Below are 18,912 nucleotides of genomic sequence, written 5' to 3' on the forward strand. Positions count from 1 at the left end.
TAAGTTGTGGCAGTAACAGTGTATGGAAAGTGGTGGTGGATGGAGCGATGTTAGTGTTAGTAGGAAGGAGGAATAGATGATGGGTTTAAAGGGAGGGAGTCCCTGAAGGGGTGATGTCAGGTGGGTGGAGGCGTGTGACTGAGGTGACAGATGTAAGAAACACCCTCATGACTAACACCTCACACCCACTCATCTGAGACACATACAGGGGAAGGTGATGCACATGCAGGCACACAAATATTATTATTTATATTCATTATTTCATTACATTTGCTTTTTACTCTTGAAGTTAAGCTCCACCCAACAGCAACCTTTCTATTGTATCTTTGTTACTCTCTCCTTTTTCTCTTGTCTCTCCTTTCTCTCTCAGTTCATTTGATGTTTTGCTGAAAGCAAGATAAAAAGAACAGTAAAAACTAAAAAATAATAACTAAAAATAATGATTATAAAAGAAACAGAAATTGATGAAAATCTGCACATATGTTAACATGTATTACTCAGCTAATATACAGCATTAACTGAGAAATACATATATTATTATTATAGTATATACTAACTCCCTCTCTGTGTCTCTCTGTGTCTCTCTCTAGTGGTGAGAGTGGTTCTGGGAAAACAGAGGCCTGTAAGCACATAGTGAGACACCTGACCGCTCGCTCCAGCCCCAAAGGCTTTGCTCTGGAACCCAGAATGAAACACGTAAGTCTGGACCGTCTCCCCTGAATATATCCGACAAGATCATTTACAATTCAAGTCATCTGGTGGGGCGTCCTGGCGGCTCGGTTGGCGGGCGCATGCCGTGTAACCGCAATGTCCTGCGTTCAAATCTGGCTTGGGACCTTTTTCATATGTCACCCCGTTGTCTCTCACAAGTGTCTCCTGTCTCTTTACTTTGAGCTACGTAATAAAGTGCCAAAAAAAAGAATCTTAAAAAAACAAAGTCATCTGCTCTATTGCTTTATTTTAAACTCCATGCCTTCCCACCATCAACAAGCTTGTGAATGTTCTGTTTGTTCTTCAAGGCAAGGCACTGACAGCAGCTTACTTCCTTTCCCCCCCTGCTTGTGTTTATTGCTCCTTCCCCCTGTCGTCTCTGTGATCAAATAAATCCAATAGCAGACAATGTAGACAAGCAGGGTTCTTAGCTCTGTGAATGTCTCCCACTGTTCTTCTGTGTTGCTGTGGTGGGGGAGAGAATAGATATATGGATTAGCACGCCACAGTATGGGGCCCTCGCTCGGTACAGGCTAGCAGTCTTCTGTGCTTGATAGCTTTTCATTGGTCTGAGACATCATTTCAGCATTCGGACATTGTGTTTGATTGTATCATTATATTTTCCAGATAGCTGACCCTTTCTGTATGATGCCAATTCCAGAACCATTTGCAGAGAAATGGTTTGAGTGTTATTCTTAGAGGGGGGTGCATGCTCAAGAAATATCTATAACTCATCCATAGCTCATTTACCAGCGAACGATGAGACGCTACAATCATGAAACATTTTGAGAGAATAGGTAACGACCAGCAATCACTGTAAAAGAACCACATAACTTACAGCTCTTTATGAAAGAAAAAATAAATTCTGGCTTTAGCAAGGTGCATGAGAATTTTGTATCCTCCTTTGTACTCTACTCAAGAGAGGAAGAAAAAAGTAGCTGGCATTTAAGTTAGCGCTGAAATCATTGATCCTGATCTTGTTGTATTCCCTATTCCCAGCTGTTTGGAATATGACTGGCTCTGCGGTGCTTGACAGATGATTCTCTGGCTCTCTCCCCAGTCTTCCAGTTGGGTAACAGAGCAGAGTGTGTAGCCTGGGAGTAGAAGTGCTGTGTTCTGATGAAGTCATCGTTATGTAGTCAATATCTGGGTCAGCTCGCTCTCTGATCACTCCGGGACAGGAATAATGTGGGGTACCCAGATAACGGAGGCATGTTGACATCTAGTGGAGAGAGTTGGAATGATAGCAGGACTCCTATTGCACCCATTTCTTGAGTATACTAGTAGATTAATTTTTTATTGCCACTCATTTTATATGGGCCAAAACAGAGAGATATTTCCAGAGAACCACAAACAGGACAACCACGATCTTGTGAAGGGCTTTGGTTCCTGTTTCTTTAAAAGCTATCTTTTTATTTGAGACTGTCATTGTTTTGGAAAAGCAAGGTACACCTGTGGTAAGAGTAATTCTAAAACATATTAAGTGTTTTCATTTCTGTCATTTTTTTATGTGATATACAGGTGAACTGCATTCTGGAGGCCTTTGGTCATGCCAAGACCCCAAGGAACAACAACTCCAGCCGCTTCATCAAGCTGCTCAGCCTGCAGTACTGTGAGAAGAGGAGGACACTGCTCAGAGGTAACCTGCACTTTTCTCACTGTAGCACTGGACCTGGACTGGTTGTTTGATAATACAACTTTTATTTTCATACAGTTGAGGGCTGAGAAAAAAGTGTAAAAAAGTGTGTTTCCATTGCACTTAATTAAGTGCCAGGAAATATCCTGGCTTAGGTTTTACGATATTTGGGATATTATGTTTCTATCCCACACATGATTATCCCTGTATATAAGAGTAAACATAATATAAGTATTATCATGACAACTGAGCATATGCAGTCTGTATAAAATCAATATTAAACTGGAGAAGGTGTATACATGCCTTAGTGGTACATTCCAGGTGTCTGATTCTTGTTTCTTGTCATTAGGAAACACTGTATCTGGGTCACTGAAAATTTGATATGATGATAAATGAGCCATTGAAGGTGCAATACTAGAATTTCCTGACTAATAGGATGTTGTTTTCCATGAGAACACATCAGGTTCAGGATCAGGTTTACATCACTGTATCACCAGCAGGGGGCACTAAGACTCCATCTGTGTATTATCACAGTTTGTCTCCTTGTGCTCCATTTTAACAGCTCCACTGATGCTCACCTCATTTTACCCCAACGAATTAGACTATCAATGACTGTATTGTATTGTATGGATTGACAACTATAGTCAGTGTTGGTGAAATGTTACTAACATGCTGCTAACATATTTGCTGTTTAAGCCCGTGTGTACACCTACATGCTGGAGAAGTCTCGTCTGGTCCGCCTGCCTCATCACCAACACAGCTTCAACATCTTCTATCTGATGGCTGAGGGCCTGTCGCCTGAGGAGAAGAGTGCACTTTACCTCAACAACGTCCTGGCTCATAGGTACGTGGCTCACGGGTGCAGTGAGCATATTGATAGTTCACTAAATTACTGGTGAGCTGTAGACGATGGGTGGTGGTGGGTGACCTGGCCCATAGGAGCTGCATGGGTTCCAGTGGAGAGTTTGACAGTCACATTTTCACACATCATTTCAGAGGTCTTTCCACCTCACAAGGAAAAAAATTCTGGAAGAAACACTGACTCACATGCAGTACATGCACAGTTTAGACCTCAAATAGCCTAACTAGATCACAGAAATCTATACAATTCAACCCAGGTCAGCGATCATGTACATTTTTGATATCCTCCTCATATATTTCAACCCCATCATAGTTCACTACTGCAGACCTCAAGCAATAAACACACCTCATTTTCTGTTAACACAGAGAGATCCTGTGTTTGTCTGGCTAATGTTGTAAGAAATAGGCTAAATAAGTCCCAGTGGAGAATAGAGCGGCTTATTTAAGTCGAACCCCCCTTTTTTAAACCTAAACATAGCCTATGTTTTCAAATATTCACTCAGTTACATCATGCCTTCTTAACCCCAGCAAGATCCACAATTTTACACAATCAGCATGAGAAAGTATAGTTGCTATACATGTTCCCACTTGTGTGTATATGGATGAGCATTTCTATGCTGGTATCTGTTTTTGTCTGTCTGTGTGTTTGTGAGTGGCAGTGTTTGCACATTCCTGCTTGTGCGTGCTCTTACTTGTAAAGTGACAGTGTGACTGCGTGTTACTGTTGCATCAACAATCCTTTGTACGCCGATGGGATAACCGCTGACCTGAATTGGAACTGTTTTGGAGCCTGAGAAGCACGCTAGTCACTCTGGCAGGATACTAACCCATCATTGCCCCCTGTCTCACTGCTGGGTGTGCGTGATCCAGTTCCCCTGATTTAAACCCCCGTCCTCCCTTTCCCCTCTCCCCCGAATTGCTCTCTCACCACTTCCTCATCACAATCTCATTTTCATTCTAGTGGATGAATGTGACTGTGGCTGTATGTCACTCTGCATAAAAGCACCTCATAAATCTTTGGACTTTGCGTCTCTCTCATCCAAGGAAATGCACATAAATTCCCGCTGAGCACATGGCTACATATTTTGAACAGGTGGACCTGTCTATTTACTCTGATCATAGGACCAGGATTCCCCTAGTCCTCTATTTTAATTTCATGTGTTTTTGCGGTTGAAGTATCGTTCTGTAGTCCCAGTTTCTCTGTCTTTGCTCCAGGTATCTGAGTGGAGGACTTCCCGGGGAAAACCCTCCCGTGGCTACAGCCTCTACCCAGAGCAGGGAGCGCCTCACTGCCCTCAAACAAGCCCTGCGAGCCCTGGGCTTCAACAAGCAGGTACTGAATGGCACAGCATAGAGTTTCTGATGAACCTGTTTGTTCCAAGGTGCCTTACAGCAGGGGTTCTCGAAAGTTTTCATGTCACAGACCCCCAGATAGACACAAATTAGACCATTTGATAAGATTTTGTCCCAGAGAGCCCTATATGGGAAGATTTTTGTAGGTATTGACTCATTATTGAATTGATTAAATGTTCCCTATGAATGTGGGGAGATAATAGTAGTAAGAGGGAAATCTGTGATTAAAATAGTCATTCTTATACATTCTCTAATTGGGATAATTCCTAGTGAATTATAATTAAATTAAATTAAACTATTACTCATTTTGAAACCCTCTGGAGCTGCCTGGACCCAACCATTGCCTTACAGTACAGGGAATGCCTACATTTATATTGTTTTTTTAGCACGAGTGGCCCCAGTGGGAATCGAACCCCTATCCCCGACAGTGTTAATACTCCACTCTACCTGTTACGCTATACACAGGCCCAGCTACGCAGTTATACGCCTCCAGAGACACAAACACTTAACACCTAACTGTAACACTCTCTTAGTCTTTGAATTATGCATCCTAAGACGCACTGAGCCATTATGTGAAGTGTGAGCGAATGCGAAGGACGACGGGGCTGATTTAGCCGTGCGCGACAGTATAGTACAGCCCGTCCTATACTGCGCCTCGTATGTACAGTGCAAGTGTGTTCCCAGCACATTATCGCTTTCTATTCTTAGATTCCCAGTCAGCATCTGTCAGCAGTGAGTGACCACCATCTCACCTTTTAATCCAGAAGCAGTCAATACACGCAGGCGAGGGGGAGGGGGGGGAGGGGAGGGAGGTGTCTCTCTCTCTTCTCTAGCACTTCCTGAGAGGATAGAGACGGAGGGATAGGCCGATAGATACAAGTATTATCAGAGGGCACGAGTGTCCACTGGACAAGAGAGGGGAAAAAGAGAGGGAAAGAAGGAGGGGAGGAGAGGGGGGGTGTGGAAGTGATAGACCACCCATTGGTCTCTGTCTAAGCTTCTCATCAGGGGACGACTCCCAGCCCAGACCCAAAGGTCAATCGTCATTAACGCTCCCTATCGCTCCTTTTCTCTCCCTCGCTCCCTTTCTTCTCCTCGCTGAGCGGGGGGGACTCTCTCTATGTATAGAGTGTCAGACAGAGACTAATGCATGTGTTTATCTCCCAGATATCAGCTCCAATATCCTGCCCTCAGAGTGTGCACGCACAGACACACACACACACACACACACACACTCAAACATCCCCCTCCCAGAGATTCAGTAGGTCTGTGTAATGGGTAATAGGGGATTCCATTAAGCGTCCTCTACTCAAGGACAGAGAGGAAAGGAAGAGGAGGAGGAAGGGAGAGTGGGAGAGAGGGAGGGAGATGTGTGGTAACTGTAGGAATGGAGGGATGAGGGTTGAGTTAACGGAGAGAGTTGAAAAGAGGAAAGGATAAGGAATGCTCACGTAACATTTGTCACAAAAAAAACCTATCTCCAAGGAATCAACTTCTGTTTTGAGGAAAAAAGCGTTGCATTTTCTAAATGACGTCCATGCATTTTTGACATTTTGCAATCCATTATCAGTGGTTTGGCTTGGTTCCAGAATAATGAAAGATTTTCTATGCATGAAAGTGTAATGTAACTTGGCATTGAAAATACAGGTTTTTGATTACACAAAGATTTTTCTCATCTCCAATTGCTAATAGTAAACATTCTCATCCTCGTTCTCTCTCTGTCTTTCGCTGTCTCTCTCTCTCTGCTAGGAAGTGGACTCAATGTTTACGTTGCTGTCCGCTGTGCTCCATGTCGGGGACCTGCGTTTCACCGCGTTGACAGACGCCGATACAGCCTTCCCTTCCGACCTGCAGCTCCTGGAGAGAGGTCAGCACCCCTGTCACATGACCAGGGTCACTTCTCCACCCTGCATGGGGGTGGGACGGGGGGAGGGAGGGACTGTCAAGGGTGGTTGGGAGAAACCGTGTCACTCCCCATCCTCTTGTTTACCTCAGCCTCATTGCTCCTCCTCCCGTGTATGCTCTCTGTTTCCCTGTTCTCTCTCTCCCTTGGACTTGTGCTTGGCAGCTTGCCAGCCCTAGCTAAAGGCCAGTCAGTCACCTGTTTGGTAAGCCCCATTTTTGGCCAGAGCGTAACCATGGTGAGGAGAGATCCCTGCCGTTCTCCACACACTCACACACACGCTTTCTCTATATTGAGGTCAGTGTTTCCTCTCTCTCCGTCTCTCTCTCTCTCTCTCTCTCTCATTATGCAACCACACATGTGCTCCTGTGACCCCTGACCTTAGTGCGATGGTAAACAAATGACATCAGCGCTGGAGCAGGACAGAGCAACTTGTTGTCAGGGAGACGTGATGTCATCGCTAGTGATGTCAGCAGAGGGATTCTGGGTTTCTATCACCTTCTGCTGCTTGTTTATGGATTCTGCCCAGAAATCCACGGATGACTAACTGCTGCCAGCAACACTGATCAATTAAGCAGCGATGAGCTGTAGCGGAGCTCAGCTTGTCGTGCTGGCAGTGTGATATCATCGTCAGGCAGGTTGAATCAGACTGGGGGTCTAGGATGTTATCAACACTCATTTACTGAGGCTCATATCCCAGTGTTTTATTGTGTTATTTTGTTATTTTCACCTCTCCTCAACCTTTCTGTGTCTTTCACTCTGCCTGTCTCTCATTTCATCTCTGTCTCTGTCTCTCTGTCTCTCTCTCTCTCTCTCTCTCTCTCTCTCTCTCTCTGTGTCCCCAGTTTCTGGAATGTTGCAGGTGTGTTCAGATGACCTAAGCTCCGCCCTCACCTCTGATGTTCAGTACTTCAAAGGTAACCTCTCACCGGCCTTTTCTTGGCCCTCCGCAGTTCCCCACACATAAGCAGATTTACTATGTCACAATGCTGATCAACTGGTCAAACTTAAACAAACATAAATGTAGAGGAAAATCCTCAACTGTTGTCTGATTTCTTTTTTTAACTTGCTGGTGACTATAGGCTTGAAACTGGCAATCCTGCTCGTTGGCTTTGGAAACAAATCAAAAACATGTACCACTCACCATGAACTGAGTTTTCAAGTGTCCCAAATTGCCGTATCCCCTTTGTGTCAGGTGATGTGATCACTCGGCGCCACACAGTGGAGATGTCAGAGCAGTACAGGGATCAGCTGGCCAAGGCCCTCTATGGCCGCCTCTTCAGCTATCTGGTCAACAGCATCAACGACTATCTACAGGGACAGGACGACAGCATTGGGTATGGCTATCCGTGTGTGTTTGTGTTTTCAGTGTAAACTGACTGAAGAATTTCTTTGGAAGCGCACAGTGTTGATAAGTGTTATCACAAGCAGTACCAATGTAGTATATCTGTCATCGCAGATGAGTGGTAGCACACTCACGGCCCTGGGAGCGGCAACACTGATACTATCAGCCATAACACATAGTTTAGAGTGGGCGTTTGGAATAGTTTACATTGCATGACATGCACAAATAAACACACACACTGAAGGTTAATATGGAAAGTACGTCTGGGTTGAGATGGAGGACATACACACATGCACACGCACACACAAAGTTAATGTGGAGCACGGGCACACATAAACACAGCTGGATTGATGTGGAGGACACACACACACACATACACATACACACATCCAGGTGGAGGCCAGGGGATCCTTGGTCTTGTTGACGCTGTTGAGTTGTTATCACATTCAGTCAGATAACCAGAGCCCTATCTTCTGGAATGTGTTTGTGTTTTGCCCTGCACACGCATCAACCACAGAATGCAATAAATGCCTCAACCAACACATTCCCTCTATCACTCATGCCACACCCCCCTTCAAATATATGTTGTTGCAGGCACATACACACACACACACACGCACACTGCACACAAACATGATAATTCTTGTCAGAGTCATGCGAGCAAGCAAAACAAGTTCTTGCATAAAATTGATCCTGGAATAAATGTGTTGTAATGGGATACATACTGCAACCAGTATACTGTGTGATGGGTGTGCTTGTGCGTGTGTGTGTGTGTGTGTGTGTGTGTATGTGTGTGTATGTGTGTGTATGTGTGTGTATGTATGTGTGTGTGTGTGTGTGTGTGTGCAGTACTCTGACCCCTCTCCTCCTGTCTGTTCATCTCTTCCAGTGATCCTGCCCTAGAGATTGGGATCCTGGACATCTTTGGATTTGAAGAATTTCAGAGGAATGGATTTGAGCAGGTGTGAAATTGCTGGTTTTTATTACATTATGGGCAGTCATTGCATTATGTGCTGCCACACTCTCTCACAGTAAACATGTCAAGGTGTTTTTCCTCTTCCCTTCAATCTGGCTGTTTCTATCGTTCCTCCTATCAAAGGCAAAGATATTTGTAGCATTCGGTGATTAACGTCATTGACTTACAAGGCTGTCCTGGGCCATTGAAATCTTTGTGGATAGCATGTGAGTATGCAATGTGGTTTTAAACAGAGCTTGATCAAATTGTTAACATTTTAGGAGTTGTTTGTCTATTTGGGCCTTAACATTCTTGTGTGTAATTGTAATGAATGAGGTGAGGTGTGTGGCGGGCGGTTCACTGTGGCGTGATGTCCGGCTGTCCCCAACTGAACCGACAGCTGACACAATGACTGCCTGTGTGCCAGCAGTTAGAGTAATGGGCAGCTTGAACCCCGCGTGTGTGTCTGTGTGTGTGTGTGTGTGTGTGTGTGTGTACATGCATGGATCTGTGCGTCTAAGATGTTTGTCTGTTGTCAGTATGTCAGTGATTTGTGTGTGTGTGTGATTACATTGTTTGAACTCTTCATAGAGCAGAGGGTACATCAGGCTCAGCTCTATGTTGTTTCCCTTCCATGGGCCGTAAATCTGCCATGTACTAATCAAGCCTGCACCATTGATAGACTAGTCCACTGTAAGAACAGCAGGGATCAGTGAGACAAGTCTGTATATCACTCTGTGCGTGTGTGTGTGTGTGTGTGTGTTTGTGATCTGCGGGTGTAAATCAGAGCATTGGAGGTGTTCAAGGAGATAAGTGCTTACTCCTGCTGCTCGGAGCTTACCTGTCCTCCCCCCTGGGAACTCCCAGTCTCTTTCCAGCTCTTATTGATGTCAGTCTGTGTGTCTTTGCCTTTTGTGTGTGTTTGTGCGTGACTGTGCCTTTCGTGTGTATGCGGCGCTAAGATGTCAATGGCTTTGCCCTTCCTCAGGATGTTCTCTAATCTGAGCAGAAGAGAGGGATTGAGTGACCTTTCCTCCAGAGGTCATGGAGAGAGCAAGAGCAAGCACCAGAGGAGAAGAGAGGGGAGGGGGCTAACTGAAGAAAAAAGAGAGAGAAATTATCTTCAGTGGCAGGCATTATAGCTGAAGTGATTAAAAATGTCCCTTAATCCCTCTACTCTCCTCTCCTCCCCTCCCTCCCTCCCTCCTCTCCACCATGTCTCCTCCGTCGTTGGGTGCTGCGTTTGAGAGCCGCCTGTTAATGACAACCTGCTCTAATCACTAAATCACACTCATTACACACTGGAGAGGAGAGGAGGGGAGGAGCAAGCGCTGGATAAACAAACATGATGATCACTTACAGTAGACGTGGCACAGCAGTGACAAACAAGCCCTCACACTCTGAAGTACACACACACAAACACGCACACAAGCTCACTTCACATGCGCAGCGTGATCAGGGTCATTAGTGTGGCCCAGTCTTGTTAATTAGAGCTGTGTTTGTTAGGGGTGTGTTGTACCTGCTCAGCGCTTTGCTAATGAGCTAACTCAATCAACCACCTGCTGGGACTAAGCTTTTAATGGACTAGACTAGCTAGAAGACAAAGAATAGACAGACACTGATGGAAGAAAAATAGCACCGTGGCCGTCTGCACCGCAGAACAACACACCTCTAGATCAGCATTTCTCAAGCAGTGGGCTGTGAGCCAAAAGTGGGTCATGGAACCGTTCTGACAGGATCACAGGACGGTGCCCAAAGGGAAAAGCTCCTGGAGGGTTTTAATCAGTAATAGGCACCAGCATCCAACCCTGTTTATTTGTGATTTCAGGGCCTAGAGTCAATGAATATCCAGTCTTTTCAGTCATAGGATCCCTGAGGTCATTGGAGATCTTGTAAACAACCTTGTCAGGTTTTCATGTTATGGAGCTGTTTTGGAGGCTTGAATTTTTTTTGTTTTGTTTTTTTTCTAATTTCAATTTCATCAAACCTACATGATTTCTTTTTCTAATACAAAACAGTTACAAAGCAGGTGGATATCTTGCTTGATAAACCCAGACATCCAAGCCCTGTTTCTACGTAGGTGCTCAAAATTGGATAGTTGCGTCAGATTCTGCTTTGCAACTTCATGAATGCAGTCACATTTGAATCTCCATGCAAATCTAGTCGAGGGCCACCGCTGTGTGTGATAAGTGCATTCCTAAACCACAACATGCTTTTTTTCCCCCTTCAAGTCTTTTTTCATGGAACACTTGGTGTAAGAAGCTTTTGTTAGAAAGCTTTTGTCCCGCTGCCTGACGTTTTTAGCTGTGCATTTACAGTGCGGTGCAATATTTGAGTGGGTTCAGGCCAAGTGTAAGTGTACTGCTGCTGCGGTTTGCTGCCCCGGGTTCGCCCATTGTTCCATTTCATGTTGTACTGTTCCTACTCATTACATCAATGTGACAAGTCTCACTTTAGCCCCCCCCACGGCCATACGCACACACCAGACTAAGACGTCTGATTGGACAATGGACTCCTCCCTGTGCTGTGATTGGTTGACTGCTGGGTGAAGAAGAGGTCATGTATCTCAGCAGGAATAGTGTCCATATTATAGTGGAATAGTGGAAGGGTCCGGGCCCCGGAGAGGAACCTCTATTACTGTGGAGTGTCCCTGTAAAGAGTTCTCATAATGTCGGGGTCAAGTGTATTACATGAGTGGCTGTTCAGTTATGCCCCATTTACTTCCCTGTCGGTGTCACAGCTGTTTGCAGGTTGTTTGTGTTTGAGTTTGTATTTGTGTGTGTGTGTTTGTGTGCTTTAAAAACAAGCATGTAAGCGCTGTGTCTCTGAGGCACTTTGCCATGTGCATTGAAGTGTGTGTTTATAGGTTGATGTGTGAGTGAAAGTCTGTTTGTTGTGTGTGTGTTCCAGCTGTGCGTGAACATGACCAACGAGCGGCTGAGGCAGTACGTCTCTGAGGTGCTGTTTCAGCAGGAGCAGGCCGAGTGTCTGCAGGAGGGCGTCGCCATGGAGACACTGCGCTCCCCCAGCAACCAGCCGGCCGTTCTGGACTTCTTTCTCCAGGTACAGTGCTGGTTCAGACCGGTCCAGTGCACTCTGGTGAGACTGTCCCTCCTGATGTAATGCACACAGCTTTGGAAAATGCTTAGAAATCACAGGGCTGGGTTCAGTTCACAGACAATTTAATCACTGCAGGAGGTGGATGCTGTCAACATTCAAATGTTGGTGAAACTTTTAGCATGAGAAATGGTTTTGGCAAATGAAGTGGTGTTTGTATTTGGATTTTGAACTGAAGAGTTTCAATTGAAAATGAGATACATACCATTTGAAAAAATGTGACACCCACTTTTAAAAAATGATTGCTGACATGGAAATATAACTCAATATGGAATATGTTTGAAGTTATTTGCTATCTGAAGGGCTTTGCATGCAAGCTAGTAACATTGATGAAAATGTAATCATCTGATTACAGCATTTACTGCTTTTGGAATAATAATATACCAATAATATACTAATTGACTTAAATGAGAGTAAATTGAACCCAGCTCTGTATGATCCAGTTCAATCTAAAGTTGTGAACACAAAGAAGTCTCTGTCAAAGCTGGACATACGAGAGCCAAGGCTGTAATATGTGATGCCATTAAGAGATATATTTTGGAGCTGCTCCACTGAAAATGAATAGGAGACGGACTTTGTGAACTAATATAATTTATGTATGTTTGCTTTTAAATCCAAATGAGCTTCATTTCCTGGTAATGCTAATAGTTCTGAACCATAAATATACCTGTATTCCTGGAAAGTTACAGTAGGTTTTCACATTGTCAGTTAAACTCTATAAATCTAATGTTTTGACTGTATAAGCTTATTATACTAATTTTGTTCAGGATCAATTTTTGTTGTAATTATATTTGGAAGCTACAGCACATCATTTGGGCAGCAGGGTTGCATAATGAGTAGTAATAGTTAGGCCCAGGTTAAGCCCTGTGACAGCATGCATCAGCCTTGCTAAAGTGTCCTTGAGCGAGACACTAACCCTTGTGCTCTAACCTCCCTGTGGAGTGGGCAAACTGAAAGAGCATTTCTCCTTTGGGGGTATCACAAAACAATACTTCGCTGCTATTTATTTTCAAGGACGCTCAGTAAACATGACACATCATGACACGTGAGTGTGTGTCTGTCTCACCCCCCAGAAGCCTCAGGGACTGCTGTGTGTGGTAGATGAGGAGAGCCAGAGCCTGCGGCCGGCAGAGCAGACCCTGTACAAGAGGCTGTCGGCCCAGCTGGACTCCGCCCCGACTCACGGCCTCTCTCTCACCACCAAGGATGGCAACGGAAACCCCCCGCCCAAAGACCAGGGCCCAGCCTTCACTGTCAGCCACTATGCGGGACAGGTCCGTCTATACCAGCGGTTTACTGTATATCTTGAGGTTTATATTTGGAGATTATTTCGCCATGTTGTCACTGTTTCAAGTCAATATAGTCAATAAAACCATCAGATTTTTGAACAATCCCGTTTCTCCACACCCCTCCCATCAAATAAAATTGCCTTTCTCTGAGTATAACTCAGCATAGCTACAATGCATGAGACTCTGAGCTGCTGTGTCTTAACCATGGCAGAGGTTTTATTTCACCATGCATTCCAGTGGCTATTATGTTGAATATTTGAGTTTTTCTAATTTCCATAACAACATAATCAAAATTCTATGGCAATTATCTCATGCGTGCCAAAGGAGATTACTTTGATAGTACCCTTTCTATCCATTTCTATAGTCTGTACACCCACACAGATATAGGTCAGTGTAAATAGATGGGTATTCATGAATATTTCATGCTACATACTATACAAGTATAAGTGAATGTCCATGTCTGATTTGTTTCCCGCTAGATTTCTTATGACCTCACGGGATCGCTCACAAGAAACAAGGACTCCCTCCCTCAGAATCTGTTGTTTACTATGAAATGTAAGTACTCATCATTCACATGCGTAACACACATATGTGCACATTGTGGCATATGAACACACTAACTTGATCACACAGACATACTCTTGTCTAAACTAACGGCACAAAGAACCACTAACTAGCATGTGTGTGTGTGTGTTTCCATCCCATATGCGGCGGACAGCACCATCAGTGTGTATATTGTCTATAGAAGGTGCCAGATGTGGGGTGTTGTGGTTAGCAGGACACAGGCAGTCGTTGTGCGAGTGCCAGGCTAGCCTTGCGTCCAGCAGCCTAATTGCTATAATTTCCATGATGAGGCTAATCTTCTAAAGGCTAGCCCTTCACTCACACTTGGCTGCTGTCCCTCCGTCTGACTGACTCGATGCCTCACTCCCTTTCATCAGCACACGTGCCAAGGCGTCCTCCAGTTACCCCAAACATATGTGTGCATAAACACAAACAGAGGCACACAAGGTTAATAAAAACCCGTTTCACATAGTCATTGGCCAATGGATAATTGACACAGGCACAATGCGGTTTCTCCTTGTGGATCTCATCGCCTCCCCTCTCTAGGTTAAAGGTTGCTGGGCTGACAGGGGGCGTTTGAGGGAAGCAGAGGGATCTGTGTTGTTCTATATAGGTGATGGGAATGATTGCTTTAAATGAAAAGACAATTACCCCTGGAGCCGTGAGTAATTAAGCCCTAAAATGAGTCTAGGTCTCATGTTTGTTTTTCCTTGCTCAGTCCGCCTACCTGCCTTCCTGCCTCTTTCTTTCTCTCTCTCTCTCTCTCTCTCTTCCCCTCTCTCTCTCTCTCTCTCAGCATGTCAGAGGAGAGCCTGCATCTACCCACACACCCACATTCACACACATGTTGTTTGGCTCTTTGAATGAGCTCATTGTTGTTGCGGACCGCTCCACGTGTTGTCGAGTGGCGCGCTCTGCCCACTCCTGTGGATTGACTGATTGTTTACATGCAGCCTAACTCTTTCCCTCCCCCCCTCTCACTCCTCCTCCCGTGCGTCTTTCCTTCCTTCATTCCATCCTCCTCTCTGTTCGTCCCTCCATTCTTTCTTTCTTTCTGTCTATCCCAACTCTCTTTATCCTCCTCCACCCCCTTGTTTCCACCAATGCTGTTCCTCCTTTTCGCTCTTATTTTCCTCCCTCTGTGTGTGTGTGCATTGTCCCCGGCAGCCAGTGAGAGCGTGCTACTGCAGCAGCTCTTCCAGTCCAAGCTGACTCAGACTGGTTCTCTGGTGCCAGCAGCCCAGGGCCGCCTGGGGCTGAGGGGGCCTAAAGCTGCCTTGCTGCTCCACAGGATGCCATCAGCCCCCCCTGGCACCACCTGCACCACCCCTCGCCAGCCCCGGAGGTACCACGATCTCACCAAGGTACAGTACAGTGACCACAGTCCGGTGATAAAACAGTACTTTACATGAATCCATCCATCATGTGGGCAAGCTGAGCTGTAGCTGCAGTATATCCCACTACCTATTGAGTCCCACAACATATGAATATCAACCGATATTGAAGACCATGTTTGTTTTCTAGTCATTAAATATATTTTCATCATTTGGTCATATTTAGAGCCAAACATTTGGTTTTACATAGGCTAGTTCAATGGTTAAGGCAAATGTGATGCTCGAACCTTCTTTTCTTGTAAGGTGGCAGATTATAAAACCTACATTTGAACTGTGGGAAGTGGGGAGTGGTAGGAAAAATGGCGCATTTTGTGACACACTCAGTCAGAAGCTCGGTGTTCCAATTGGAAAACTGCCTGCTGTGCTGATCGATGGAAAAACAGGGAGAGTATATTTGGAAAAAAACAGTCCAATTTGGGCTACTTCCCACCATAGTGCTATATATAAACCTCTGGGAATTGGATTTGTTTGTCTGGCCCTGCCAAGAGATAAAAACCCATACACGTGCACACATACACAAACACAAAAACACACACACACACACACACACACATGTCATGACAGTGATTATACACTTTTCTCATGACATTTGATCATAAAAAACACAAAACACAAACCACACACTTCGTGATGAAAACATTGTGTCCCACAATGGAGAGATTTCATAACTTTCACTGGTACCTCCCCCTTTCTCTATATTCAGTCTCTCCCTCTCCCTGCCTCACTCCCCCCCCCTCCCCCCCCTCTTTCTCTCTCTCTGTCTCCCTCTCTCTCCCCATTCTACCTGCTGTATGTTTTGGAAAGCCTAATGTACTGCTGTGTGTGTGTGTGTGTGTGATGTCTTGGTTGTGTAAGCTCCTGGGGGGTGCTGCCCCCCGTCTCTGTGGCTCATTAGCCATCTAGAGCGGAGGCTTACGTAAGACCCCCCCTCACCTCCCCACCTCCCCCCATCTGTTCCAGCAGCCTCATAACGTAACGTGAGGCAACATTGCAGAGTATTACAGTAGACCGGAAACAGCATGGGCGGAGTTAGCATTACCATTTAGCATCTTATGAAACACGTTAATTGGGACTGATACAGAAATGGCCCGATGGGACTGTTCAGTGTGCATCGCAAACAACCTACACTGCAGCAAAGACAAAAAGATTTTTAATTATCACACTTTGATCACCAGTCAAAGCCATATGGCCTCGTTTGATACTAATTGGTGATGATTATGTGATAATGATTCCATATTCCTTAGTGGCCTTTTGCAATATGCTAGATGTGCAGATGTCTAATGTTTCCTCTTGGTTCTTTTGTTCCCTCGTTAGATCCTGAAGAAGAAGGGAGTGAACTCCTTCATCCAGCGGCTGGAGAGGTGCGGTCCCATCACAGTGGCCATCCAGTTGAGGGTGAGAACCGCTCCCCACCACCCACCAGACGCCTCGTATACCAAGATGTTCAGCTCTTTTTTTCATAATTATCCGTAATGCATTTTGTATAAGCTCTCAATAAGCTCTCAGCAATGTGTGTCTGAATTCTTGCAAAGGTACAACAGCAGCAGCACTAGACCGTTATGGGAGAGGCAGGCTGTGTAAAAAGATGTTATTTACAGCATTAATGACAATCAGATAAAACCAAACATTCTTTTCACTCATTTCTTAGTGAAGCCTCAGGGAATGTGTAAAATCGGTAATTTTGTGGCTACTGTTTGTGACATGAGTTTCCAGCTCAGGCAGGCGCTGTAGTTCACCGAACCGCACACGCCCCCTCCCTTAAGCCAGTCCTCATAAAACGAAACACTATTCTCATTCAGGCAGCCTTGACAACAATGCTGCCCCGAGACCTATTGAGAATAGACCGTGGTGAATTCATAACTATACAAAGAAACAATAATATTCATTTATGGAAGATTTCCTCTCTCAGTGAAAGTGCGAAGGCAGTCGGGAACATGCGCCAGCAGCCTCACCGCAGAGCAGTTTGATGTGTGCTGGTGACGTAAGGAGGCTGAAGTGCAGCTCACAGCGGCGGTAGCATTGGCTTGAATGAAGCCAGTGTGTTGCAGCATCGGAGCTGTGGGCCTGTGGTCGGAGGGTCCCTCAGGGAATGGCAGGGAAGGAGAGAGAGTGGGCTGAAGAATGATGCTGTACCAATCCAAGCATAAAGCGCTGTACATGAATGAATGGACAATGAACAACAGCCACTGTGTGCCGTGCACATGTGCCTGTGTGTGTGTGTGTGCGTGTTTGGGGGGGCCTGAATGCTGGGATACTGTAAGCGGCTGACGTTAAGAGGCAAGGTGTTGCGCATTGTACTTACGGGCGTGCAGAGCATAGAATGACGTCAGTTTAAGGAGTGGTGAGGAACACAGATGGAAGTGTTTACGTGAATGCGTGTGCAGTGGTGTGTGTCTGTGTAGCATGGTCGCGGAGCATCTGTGAATTCAGTGTTTCGGTGAAGAAAAGCTCTCTCACACTCACACACCCTTTGAGCGAGCAAAGAGCTCTTTGTGTTTTTGCTCCCTCCAGAGCCAACACACACCCCAAAAAATCAGACCACTTTGTCACACACACGACGTGATCTCACTCTGGTCTCCATGCCTCGCCGACCACGTTAGTAACCACATCAAAAGCAAGGCGCCACAGCACCTACAGCCTTCCTTTCTTCCTAGAGCGCGAGGTCTTTGCATGCACAGTAGCAAGACCGGCCAAATGGCTTAGTCCAACCCTAAATCTAACAATGGTTCTTGATCTGAGCAATCTCTCCATTCTGTTTATGCACTTAAAAGTAACAGGGAGTAATGCCTTTGACTCTCTCTCCTCTCCCTTTCCCCTTCCCCTCCCTCCTGCAGAACTCTCTGTCAGAGGTGATCAGTAAGCTGCAGGCTTGCACTCCCCACTTTGTGGAGTGCGTGCGCCCCAACGCCACTGGTCAGCCGGACAGCTTCGACAGCTTCCATGTGTCGACCCAGCTGCAGTACATTGGGGTGCTGGAGATGGTGCGCATGATCCGCTACGGCTACCCCGTCCGCCTGCCCTTCCCCGGCTTCCTCAGCAGGTCAGTGCCGTAAGAAAGAGCGCCGCAGCCATCGTAACTCGCCCTCTGATGTCGTTGCTCTAACCCCTACTTCACTCTGGACTCAGTCGTTCACTATACACACACTGCAAACCTCTTCTTTAAAGGAGAGGCCTTAAAGATGATAGATGGCCCTGCTTCTCTCTCTCTGTCTCCACTTCTCTCAGTTGTTCAGGTACAGTCCGCCCCCAGCAGGTCACTGTGATCTGTGTCAGTTTTCACATGACAATGCGAACAGGTCACAGTGAACTGAGAGCTGCAGTGTGAAGGTGAAGTTGACACACACTCACATACACACATACACATAAGCATCAACGGGTCACAGTGATCCTTAATGTTATAAGTCCAAAGTGAGCTTGAACAGCTTTTTTAGAGTGTGATGGAGGTCCATTCTGCCTGATGAAAGCTACTATCATATTTCACAGGTCAGCCTGACACACACAGACACACACACATACCATTTGAGTGGTAGGTCTCCATGTCCCACACTTTAATGTTCATCATTATCCCTCCCTGTCACCTCTATTCCCCTCTCTCTTACTGTGTTCCCGGCTTTTCTCCAAAGAGTTAGATCCCTGTTCCCTCCTTTCATCTCCTCTTGACTCACTCTCACAGCACTAGCCTCTTTTTGCTCTGAGACAAACTTGTTTTTCCCATTTTTTTGGAAAAGGGGAAGAATGATGTGTTCCTGTCACACCTCCTCTCCTCTTTTTCTCTCTCACTCTC

At 45.6% G+C, this 18,912-nt stretch overlaps 1 protein-coding gene across 1 annotated transcript in view; it reads left to right on the forward strand.

The window, feature by feature from the left end:
- The window catches only part of myo16 (myosin XVI), an 82,736-nt gene that overhangs the window by 40,886 nt on the left and 22,938 nt on the right, over positions 1 to 18,912 (forward strand). Inside the window, exons 14-27 of the mRNA XM_071905248.2 lie at positions 591 to 696; positions 2,233 to 2,350; positions 3,044 to 3,191; positions 4,424 to 4,541; positions 6,311 to 6,428; positions 7,310 to 7,381; positions 7,660 to 7,801; positions 8,699 to 8,771; positions 11,675 to 11,827; positions 12,955 to 13,155; positions 13,650 to 13,725; positions 14,902 to 15,098; positions 16,443 to 16,523; positions 17,963 to 18,168. Coding sequence (XP_071761349.2) covers positions 591 to 696; positions 2,233 to 2,350; positions 3,044 to 3,191; positions 4,424 to 4,541; positions 6,311 to 6,428; positions 7,310 to 7,381; positions 7,660 to 7,801; positions 8,699 to 8,771; positions 11,675 to 11,827; positions 12,955 to 13,155; positions 13,650 to 13,725; positions 14,902 to 15,098; positions 16,443 to 16,523; positions 17,963 to 18,168 — 1,809 coding nt within the window. The remainder of the gene's footprint in view (positions 1 to 590; positions 697 to 2,232; positions 2,351 to 3,043; positions 3,192 to 4,423; positions 4,542 to 6,310; positions 6,429 to 7,309; positions 7,382 to 7,659; positions 7,802 to 8,698; positions 8,772 to 11,674; positions 11,828 to 12,954; positions 13,156 to 13,649; positions 13,726 to 14,901; positions 15,099 to 16,442; positions 16,524 to 17,962; positions 18,169 to 18,912) is intronic.

Source organism: Centroberyx gerrardi, chromosome 10 (assembly GCF_048128805.1).
Source record: "Centroberyx gerrardi isolate f3 chromosome 10, fCenGer3.hap1.cur.20231027, whole genome shotgun sequence".
Classification (NCBI taxonomy): Eukaryota; Metazoa; Chordata; class Actinopteri; order Beryciformes; family Berycidae; genus Centroberyx; species Centroberyx gerrardi.